The following is an 11,098-nucleotide window of genomic DNA, read 5'->3' as shown; positions in this document are numbered from 1 at the left end:
CTCTTCTACCTTCCCCATATCACTCTCTCTCTCTTACACACACTCTTTCAATGAATACTAATGCAGCGAGTGGGCCCACCTCCCTTCCTACCATCTTTTTGCAGGGATGGGCGGGAGAGGGGGAGACAGAGCAATTCCAGCTCAGTATCTTTCCTCATGAGGTAGGCTGTGCTTGACTAGCAGCAGCAGCATCAGCCCCCTCCCTCCCCCCCCCCCCAAATGATGCCTTTTTTTTCCTTTTTTTTTGTCTCACACTGAGCAATATAGGTAACACCGTCCGTTGCCACTGCAACATGTCTAGCCTGTGTGTGGGGAGTGTGGTGTCTGAGCAGAGTTAGGAGGAAAAGCGGAGAGGACATCTGTGCCTGGTTTCTGTCATCTGGATGGGAAGTGCTTTTTGACAGGAGAGAGAGAAGAAAGCAGAAAGCAGCCGAGGAAGGGGAACAACTGGCATCAGCCAATACCCCCTTCCACTCACAGACTGGAGACAACGGAGGCCACTGGAGTATTTGCTTTTATCTTTCGTTTTTTGTTCTTTTTTTTCCTCATTGCGCTGCTGGGAGGTGCTTTGCCTTTTCATTTGCTCGCTCTTTCGGTCCTCTGCCTCCTCATCTATTTTGCCATTTACCTGGTCAACAATTTCTTCTATTTATGAGCCAGACAAGGAGGGAGAGAGAGAGAGAAGCAGAAAGAGAGAGAAAAGGAGAAAGAGACAGAGGAGGGGGATTTTTTTCCCCCTCTTTATCCTCTTTTATCCCCTCCATCCATTCTTTCGTCCCTTTCCATTGCTTTCCTTCCCCGTGCAGCCCACGCTCCATCCTCTCTCCCTCACCCCCACCCCCTCCACCCGTAACTTTGGCTGCTTTTTTTGACTCCACCTGTCGTTTCATTTATTTCTTTTATGGAGCTCTAATAGAGTCATTTTAATTGGCTTTCTTTGTCTTTTCTATTTATGCCTTTTCCACTTTTATACCTATTTCCCCCCTTCTTTTTTTCCCCTAATGCATCTTATCTGGCTGATCCTTAACTCTGACCATAGGTAGGTCTGATTAGTGTTTAGTGTCTGTCTTTGTTTTCTTTCTGTGTGTGTGAGGCGTTTGTGTTTGTAGCACACCTTGACATGACACACACACACACACACACACACACACACACACACAAACACAGATTTGGCAATGCTTTGGTATCTCCATGGCTCTCCTCCCATCCCGCTCTCAGCTGATTCCTGCCTCATGCCCTCCTTATGTCACTCTTCCTTCTTTCATCCTTGTTTTCTGACTTGATTTCTGTGTTTTTTTCCTCCTCAAGTGACTCATCGAGCGAACACCTTCTCCAGCCATCATCACGGACCTGAAATGTTTGACTGCCTTGTCATAGTTAAAAGTGTGTTGTGTCCATTAAAGTGGCTTCATCACGTCTACATGTTTGTTCCTTTGGTTTTCCCGTCTCACACATGCAGACACACACCACAAAACTTCCTCATCTGCTGAAAAGCTCCAGTTTTACAGCGTTACGTTTGATCAGGTGAAGGTCAGACTGAGCAGGAAGGGCCCGTTTCACTCGGTTGCTTCAAAGCCCGTTCTGCTGGCGTGTCATCTGTGTTTGTACAGTCCTCTGCCTCCGTTTTCGATGCCCTCTTTTCCTCTCTCCTCCCCTCTGCCTCCTCCCTCTCTCTCCCTCTTTCTGTCTCGTATCGTTTCCAAACTGACTCCCAGTCCTGCAGACAGACATACACAAGCACCTAAAGATTATGGACTAGGATAAAAAGATGGCTTTTTAAAAAACAATCCTGAAGGAGTTTTTATCCCTCATTTCTTTCCCTTTTTTTTGGCTTCACACTCACCTACTTTAATCATATCTCACCGTTTGTGTTTTCTCTCCTCCTTTGCTTCCATCCAGTGAACTTTTACAGACTGATCCCACTCATTGATTTATCGTTCCTTTTAACATTTTTCTTCGCAGTGCAAGAAGAATTGCCGTACATCATGAAGGAATATTTTGCAATTTGATTTTGTGATTTTGCAATTCTTTAAACTTTACAATTTTAATCACAAAAAAAAGAGAGCTGAATATTTTTTAAATGCAAGGTAACTGAACAGTCTGGAGTATAGTGTGTAAGACATAGCAAAAGCACAGAAATATACACACCAATAGCAAAAAAGTGGAGAAAATCACATAAGTCATCTTCATCTTCAATTTTTTTTGATTTTTAAATATTTTCATTCTGTTTCCGAAGGAGATTTAAAACCGAATGAAGACGACGGAAACGTGGGACTCTGGATTTAGATGTTTTCCTGTGGAATTACCCTTTAAGATCCTGGATTAGATTTTGAATGATGCAAAAAATATTAAACAGTAAAACAAAGAAAATTTTTTAAGATTCTGGACTTTTATTTATTTTATTTTATTTTTCGCATTTTTTTAAAGGACCGAAGCTGATCCGCCTTTCGGCTTTTAAATCTTAACTGGATTTCACAACTGCGGATTAAAGACTCGAGCAACGTCTTTGTCAGTCGGCCTTGATTTTAATTTCTCCATCCTACAAAAACTCAGCACATTTAATATATTTCATTGTTTAGAATTCAGGAGGTGAGTATAATTCCTTGGATCCACACATGCTATTGCTGTTTTGGATATATATGTATATATATATATATATATATATATATATGTATGTGTGTGTGTGCATGTGTGGGTCTACAGACCTGTCACAGACTAATTGCTTAATGCTGGTGGATTATTGACATCATTAATAGCCCGCGCATTTACCTCCTCTCATCTTTTTTCATTTTCTCTCCCCCAATTCTGTCTTTCGTTCTCCTCTTTTATTTATGAGAACTCCAATTAAAAAATAATATGGATTGTCTAGATATGTAAAAAAATTATTTTAAATGTCAAAACACTTTGTGTCTCAAACCCCAGCTGTGTAGAGCCACTTGTTCTGGACAAGAAGAAAAGAAATAAGGACTGTAACTCAGTGCAGGAAGGATGTACTTCTAGATCAATAAAGTAATCTACATAAAGGAAAAAGAGTACACTTTTCTTTTCTCAGAACAATTTTCCTTATCTGACGTTATTCCAGCAAAACCCAGATTGCTTTAACTGTAGGGGCGTGATAATGATGTTGCTCCAGAATCAAATTCTACTAAAAATCTGCAACACAATGCACATTCAAACCCATTCTATTCATCTCTCTCTCCCATCACAGGCACACACGGACCCCATTGTCCATCTATCTACCACAAGTGCAGTGGTGTTTGACCCTGTTTCTCTGACTAACTTTCCAATCATTTGTCTGATAACGTGTTTTGAATCTACACCACAGGTGTGTGTGTGTGTGTGAGTGTGTATGTGGCGTCACACCTGTAAAACCCGCTTGGGTTGTGCTCTCATAAACTCAGGGTCTCTTACGCATTCTGCTAGTTGCTCTCTGGCACACATGTGACCCTCCGTAGCCTTTACACAGATGGTTGCTTAAGCTCAGGTAGTCTGTCAAAGCTGTCACCTCCGCTGCCTCGCTGCAAAACGGACGTCTCGCGTGCAAGCTCTGCCCCTGACACATGGCTCGCTGCTCTAATGATTACAGAAACTGTCTGTGGTAGTCTTTCATGCTCAAGCATAATGTTTGTTGTGCTGTCTTGAAAATATGCAGTGGAGCTCGACAGAGTCAAAATGGAAGTTGATGTGGATAGCTGGAAAAAGGCATTTCACACACCTGGCTTTACCGATTTCCACCAGTAGCATGAAGTATGCAGACATACATAGAGTTATAGAGATGATTTGTTTGTCATCTTGGGATGTGCTTTTTCTCATACTGTGAATTGTAATCATGGTCCTTTATGTTGCAAATCAGAACATTTATAATTTATCTCAATCTAGCTGCCAGGAGTAGATGTTTTCCCCAGTTTGGGGAAGTGTTGCCAAACATTCGACTGAACAATAAATTGATGGTGTTTGAAAAACTAGAATGTACCTCTAGGAATTTTCAGCATTTAACACAGTTTGATTCCCAAAAATACCTGCTGAATGGATCTAATCACAGATCAGAAGGATAGTTCAGAATGTTTACTAGTATCTTCATCTATTTGAAATTCAGGTTAGTTTTTGTCCCAGACGCTAAAACTAACACCTTGTACAACAGGGGAAAAGACTAAAATAGTCATTATACATTTGTAAAAGCAAGCTCCAAGCTCAGAGATTTATACAAGTGCTACTTTATAGATTTTTACTCTACATTACTTTACTATCAAATAGTTGCACTAATCAGAAGTGCAAAATATTCCATTCTCAGTGCATGTTTTACAGGGAAGATCACTGGTGATGTGCTGCCTCCTACCTCTGTTTCCTGTGTAAGTAACCATCCAAAGCAAATGTCATAACAGCTAAAAAGGTTCATAAAATGGTGTTCACATAAACTCTTATGAAGTTTGAGATTGGGCTTTTGTAAGGTGGTAGCTATCAGCTAGCTAAAAGCTAGCCTAAGAGGGGCTAGGTTTAGTGTCCGGGGCTGTCCTGTAGTAGAACCCTTTTAGCAATCCAATTCTTCGCACCAGATTAGTTTTATTCCCAGATCAAGGGACAACACCCTGTCCCCTTCAGCAATGTAGGCCCTCCAAAGTTGTTCTTAATAACTTGGCCAAATCTATAAAAGTGACCAATGTTCTTAGAAATAAAGCTACAATGTTAGTTTTGGGATTTTTTTCCCCCTTAGTTTTCATTTAATATCTGCATAGAATTTCCTTATTTGAATGGAATTAGTGGTATGTGAACATAGGATTTTCGCTAAAATTCTTTGTCATTAGTGCGCAAAATATTTATTTTAATTTTTTGTAAATTCTCTGAAACGTTGTTAAAAAATTTATTCACTTGCTGCAAATGTTTGATCCATTTCTTGTTGTTTCTTGTTCTATAACCAAAAATGGAAATAGATATGTGTTTTTTAAAGTTAACCATAAAGCAAACATCTCTTTAGACTTTTCTTATAAGATATGTTTTTTGGACGGGTTGTGTAGGCTTTGCTGAGACCATTTTTATTTAATAGGAGTGAACCCTTTCAATTACAAAGGTTGCTGACCTCTGTTCCAGATACTAAAGCCACAGCTAGTTAGTGAGGGAGTGAGACCAAAGCACACTTCTATCTTTTAAAAAAAAATCCAACCCCAAAAATGTCAAAGCTATTCATGCAAACCCTATTTGATTGATTTTTACACTACATTAACTTTTTATCTGGTAGTTACTTCAGCAGAAAAGCTTAGTGGAAGCACCTCCTAGTTTCCTATCAAGTGCAAATGATCAGGAACTTTTCTGTGAATAAGTGTCCGATTCCAAGTTTAAAGGCTCTGAGGCAAAGTTTGCAAAAACTGCAACAACTTTGTTAAAATTGAAGTTTGTTACGATGAGAGAGGTCCCCTTTGGTTTTGGCTCCATTTAAACTAGCTAAATGTTAGCTAGTTTTGTCTGACAAAAACTAATCAAAATTTACATAAAATGAAGATGCAATCAAAGTTCTTGACTTGCAGGCAAAATATGAACTGCTTATAATCCTTTACCTTAAAAATTCTAAACTCTCCCTTTAAGACATTTTATATGCACCTCGTTTGCAGTAATCATTGATTAACAGGATAGTGAGAAGACAGCAGGTGCTAAGGAGATTCATAATCCTATCCCCTCTTCCTACTGATTTTCTCTCTGTCTTTCAGCTGCTTAATGAGACAACAAAGCAACTCTTGTTTGTGGCGCTCAGCTCCGCACCCGCCTCGATAGAGCGAGAAGTAACCCCTCTATTAGGTGTTTTGTATTCCGCTGACTTCCACTCTGTGCCATCTAGGGATCACAGAATCCTAATTCACTGCCGCTTCTGACGTTGAGCATCAGAACCGTCGGCGTAGAGCAAGCCTAACCCAACAAGCAAAACCCAACACCTCAGATTCACTTTATGTGCGGCGCTGCAAGACAATCCCATCCATCATCTTGTTCTAAATGAGAGGATCAGTCCATAGAGCTCCATCTGAAGCTCATAACAGGGCCGCTTGCGTCTCAGTCCGGTTCACCGGTTACAGAACGAGCTGGGAACCTGTGTGGGACGACTCAAAAAAAGTACATCCGGATTTTATTGGCTGTATATTCACTTCAAGAGAGCAGAATATGGGTCATGATCTGATATAAAAAGGCTATTCAATAATTCATCGAAACTGATTAAGAGGACTCGTATCGACAGAGATGCTGTCCATGAGAAGTGATGTACGCCGAGTGCACAGAAATGCATTTAGGCCTCTTTACAAGATTAGAACCGAGCTAAGAACAAAGGTTCAACAAATGCCTCTGAACTTCAAGCGAGCACGGCACAACATTTTGTTTTAATACACTTTAAAACCACTGTTGAATTTTCCGTGTTCATTATTTTTGGGTTTATTAGTGATCATGTGCATTTTGTCTCAGTTGTGTGAGGCCCATCAATCTATTAAATATGAAACAAACAATCTGTTACCCCGCAGAGACTTGTTCATTATTTATTAACCTTAATCATTTATTCACCTAAAGTATGGCTCAAACTCGCCTCTTAGATTTAGACGTTATTGTTTGGACTCTTGTTCATCAAATAGTAGATCAGCTTTGTTAGATTTTCTTCCCAACCTGTACTGCCTTTTGGAGATGGTCATTTAAAATGTCTTATAAGTTTGTTTTTCTTTACATAACAACAATGTAGGAAGAGTTCTGAAACCAGAAATTTAAACTACAAAGTTTAAACTTCAAAATGTCATTCTTCTGAATACTCAGTTTTTTTTTCATCAGTTTTTATAACATTATGGATATTGTAACACAAAATATTTTCCTAGTTGTGTTTTATTATCTTTTTTTTCCACAAAGCGTGAAACAGCACAACGTTGAAGCTTTCTCTCAATTCAATATTGAGGAAAAGGGCTATTTTCAATTAGTTTTTGTTTGTATTTTGGCCAAACTTAAATCAGGTAACATCAGCAAAATTTAAAAAAATGTGGATAAGGTTATTCTAGATTAAATACAGATTGTTTTTAATAACAGTTTGTGATCAGTGATATTTTCATGCTCTAAAATAATTAAATAGGAATTTCAGGTACTTTTTAGTATCTAATCTGAATCCAGTTCAAGAATCTTTGGGCCACTAAAAAAACCCAAAGGTGAAACAACGTATTGAGCAAAATATTTCATGGGTTGCAGTTAGCAAAAATGAGCAGTGAGTTGGACAAAAACAGAGCTAATGGTCAAGATCTAAACATAAAAATGCCATTATTTTTATGAAATTCAGATTTTTGTCTGCAGACAATCAAAAAAGAAATGCAATCTGGAAATGGAAATACTTTTCCATTTTAAAATTTTGTTTTTCCACAAATTTCCAGATATGGAAAAAGACAAAACTACACTCTGAACTTTTCAAGACAAAACTGCGTAGGAACCCATTGTATGTTTTAATCTGCCCCCACTAATTAACCTGATTTATTAATTCTAAGGGGAGCAGGTCGGAGATTGCACACCATGCCAATGCACATTGTGGCTTTATTAGAGTCTTAAATGAGTGCGACCTGCCTCTAACCCTCTGTCTTCCTTGTTCCCTTTGCAATAACAGAGTGGCTGACGTAAGAAAGACAAGATTCTCCAAGCATCTTTACTGAGGAGGAGAAGTGACGGTGCTCCAGTGGAGTGCAATTACAAAAAGATCGATGCTTTGCCCTGTTCATTGTCTGAGGAGTTTTCCTAAAACGGCTGTAAGTTCTTAATTACTAGCTCGCTGTTTACAATCAAAACTATAAAAATATTGGATTTGGAGAAAAATGGCTTACAAATAGATGAATGAAACAGCGGTGCATCATTTTTAAACTGACTGATCCTTGAGCATCTGAACTTGCTTCATGAAAACATGATTTTGATGACACAAAAGCTGGTTAAAGCAAACAATATAAAATGCAGAATACAAAAGAAAATGGGCTGTAGCATTTATTTTAAAACCATAGTCATTACATTTAAAAAACAAACTTTAACAAAAGAAGCTGCGTTGCTTTTATTCAGTCTCTGTGATTAAGCAAAAATCTATAAATCTGAATGTTTCTAAAATCCAGAAGCTGCTCCCTATTAATATTCATTTTGTCCTTTTGTTCATGTTGATTTTCCTTCAGGATCCCTCAGTCTGAGGCTATGAAAGGGAGTGAGGAGTCCCAGGCTGCACCACCATGCTACTTCTGAGAAGCTGGGATGAGACTTTGGCTGGCAAAACACGAGGTAGGACAATCTTGATGCATAGGGGCTTCTTTCCACTGTTTTCTCGTCCCCATAGAGACCCACAATAACAACCCATCTTATCTCAGCTGCGTGTTTGTGCGTCTGCAACTTCCCAGCTCTATGTGCCTTTCTTTAAGCTTGTTGATGGATGTCCTGAAACTCCTGAGAGTCTTTGTTGCTTTGTATCTCACGGTAGGTTTGCTTGAGGGTCAGAATAATGTTTCAAGGTGGAGCCTGCAGACAAATAGTTTAATCCTTGGTTTGTAAGCATGGCGCGCACTTTGATCAATGACACGCATCAGTGTGCGGACGTTTGGCCAGACCCAGGCCAAATCGACTGTTGGCCTCATTTCTCATAGCTCTACATGCATTGATCAGGCAATTAAAGGATTTGTTGGATGTGATTTTGTGGTCAAAGTGTGGGAGTATTTGGACAGGAACTCATAATAGATATGTTCATGCAGTGAGTGTGTACAGTGTCTTGCAAAAGTAGTCATTCCCCTGGAACATTTCTGCATTTTGTCATGTTGCAACCACAAACTTCAATGTATTGTACCAGGATTTTTGTGGTAGACCAGCATTAAGTAGAAAGGCAACAATTTATGGTTTAGAATTTGTTTTACCAATCAATACCTAAAAAGTGTGGCGTGCTTCTGTATTTGGGCCATTTGAGTCAATCCTTTGAATAACCACCTTTTACTACGATTACAGCTGCAAGTTATTTGAACTTTTTCTTTAGCGTCGCACATCTATACACTAAAATTCTTGCCAATTGTCTTTGTCAAATAGCTTAAGCTCAGCCAAATTTACTGAACATCAGATTCCAAGTTGTGCCACAGATTCTCATTGGGATTGATTGAGTGTTCTTGTAACACACATACTTTGATGTAAACATCCCATTGCAGCTTTGGTTGCATGTTTAGAGTTGGTGTCCGTCTTAAAGGTGAACCTCCAACCCTAACCCTTAGTCTTTTGCTCCCTCTAACAGGTTTTCTTTTAGGATTGTTGTGTCTTTAGCTCCATCCATCTTCCCATCAATTCTGAACAGGGACAGGGAACCCTGTTAAAGAAAAACATTCCCATAGCATGATGCAGCCACCACCATGTTGCGTTGTATGAATGATGTGTTCAGGTTGATGTGCAGTGTTACTTTTCCATCACACCAAAGCGTTCTGCATGTGGACCACGATGTTTCGTTTTTTGATCTCATCTAACCAAAGCACCTTTTTCCCCAAATAATTTGCTGTGTTCCCATACATGGCTCATGGCAAACGCTACACTGGACATCTTGAGGGTTTCTTTTTAATTTCCACTCTTATATCGATGAAATGAATCACTGGTGGACTCTATTCACTTACTTGATGACTCCTGAAGGCAGTTGAAATTCATTTAGGGGTATCAGAGAAAAGCGGAATCATTATAAATGCACGCCACACTTTTCAGATTTTTATTTACCAAAAAAAAAAGTAAAACCAAGTAAATTAAAAAACAAGTAACACTTTCATTTCACTTTGAAGTTGAACACTACTATGTGCTGGCCTGCCACTAAGATGTATTAAAGTTTCTAGATCTAGCGTGACAAAAGTGTGGAAACATTCAAGGGACTGTGTGTATAATGTGCATGAAAACAGGGAGACTGTATGTTTTGTATGATAAGATAAAAGAAGACATCATTTTCACTATATATATATATATATATATGTATGTATAATTGTAAGGGCAAATACACTTGCCACAAGTGCTTATAAGAGGTCATTATCAAATCGGTTCCATTTTATTTTTCCTTCTATTGTTTTCCAGTACCAAGCTTTATTAAACACTCCATTTAAGATGTTCGCTGAGTACTTATTTAACACCCTGTACCTTTTCTAACTCAGTCCACCCTCCTTCTCCCTTCTCACACACTATTAATCATCTGTGACAGTGAAGAGGCATGAGTCTTGTTGCAAAGGTGCAGGAAGAAATGAATTTTCTTTTGTTTTTTTGTAAGAGATGGGAGCCAGCGATTGTGGGGAGAGCAGGAACTTGGAGTGGTTGCGGGGATAATGGAGTATGCAGGCAGCGTGTGAGAGAGTGCGCCGGAAAGCAGTGCCAGGCGCAGTTTCACCCATTACTTTAAGTAGCTGCCTCGGCCAGCGGTGGAGCGATGGAGCAGCTTTGTAATGAAGTGCCTCGGCATCGGTCCTCTGTCGTTAGCTGAAAGTCACACAGCAGCTTCAGCTGGTGCTGACGTGGCGCTTTTCCTACTAGGGGCTTACATCAGAAAACCTTACCATTTAGATGTTGTATCTCATCTATACCATACCATTTGGTTTTGCAATAAAAAAAGGTTCACATTTATCGTTACAGATTATTAATTTTCTTCTTATTGTTTGGAGTGTTTCATAAAGCCGGCAGATAAAAGGTATATAAAAAAGATAGGCTGAAATAAATAAGAACACATTAGAATAATAACGTTTTTTTCTCCAACCTTTGTGTACCTGAGCTTGATAGGATCATTATATCAGCACAGACCAGTGCCAATAATTAACTGCTGTTCTTCAGACTCTGGGAAGCCATATTGCCTGTCATAGATAATAAACTGGTAAAATATACTGAGCCTGCGATCTTTGATGAGTGAAAAATATGTTGTTGTTGTTTTTTTTCTCAGGGTTGCCCTTCCTCTCTCTGCTGATGCATAGACATTTATTACTCTACATTTATTTTAAGAGAATCATAGTTATTTATTTCTCTTTCTTTTCATGTTTTCAGCAATAAAAAGGGATTTGTACTTTTTTTAAATTAAAAGATTATTCTTAAATTGGAGCCCTGGAAAAATATCAGGAAATCAAGAGGACCTGGATGG

At 39.0% G+C, this 11,098-nt stretch overlaps 1 protein-coding gene across 2 annotated transcripts in view; it reads left to right on the top strand.

Moving 5' to 3' along the window:
* Positions 1–227: 227 nt before the first annotated feature.
* The window catches only part of LOC124863515 (glutamate receptor ionotropic, NMDA 2B-like), a 246,203-nt gene continuing 235,332 nt past the window's right edge, over positions 228–11,098 (top strand). Inside the window, exons 1-4 of one of the 2 annotated variants that reach the window (XM_047357916.1) lie at positions 228–1,039; positions 1,309–2,589; positions 7,604–7,742; positions 8,151–8,253. In XM_047357916.1, the coding sequence (XP_047213872.1) occupies positions 8,227–8,253 (27 nt within the window). In that variant the 5' untranslated portion in view covers positions 228–1,039; positions 1,309–2,589; positions 7,604–7,742; positions 8,151–8,226. The remainder of the gene's footprint in view (positions 1,040–1,308; positions 2,590–7,603; positions 7,743–8,150; positions 8,254–11,098) is intronic. The other variant, XM_047357915.1, reaches the window with a different exon arrangement.

This window comes from Girardinichthys multiradiatus, chromosome X (genome assembly GCF_021462225.1).
Source record: "Girardinichthys multiradiatus isolate DD_20200921_A chromosome X, DD_fGirMul_XY1, whole genome shotgun sequence".
Classification (NCBI taxonomy): domain Eukaryota; kingdom Metazoa; phylum Chordata; class Actinopteri; order Cyprinodontiformes; family Goodeidae; genus Girardinichthys; species Girardinichthys multiradiatus.
Note: the sequence above shows the minus strand (reverse complement) of the source record. Positions and strands in the feature narration are given on the sequence as shown.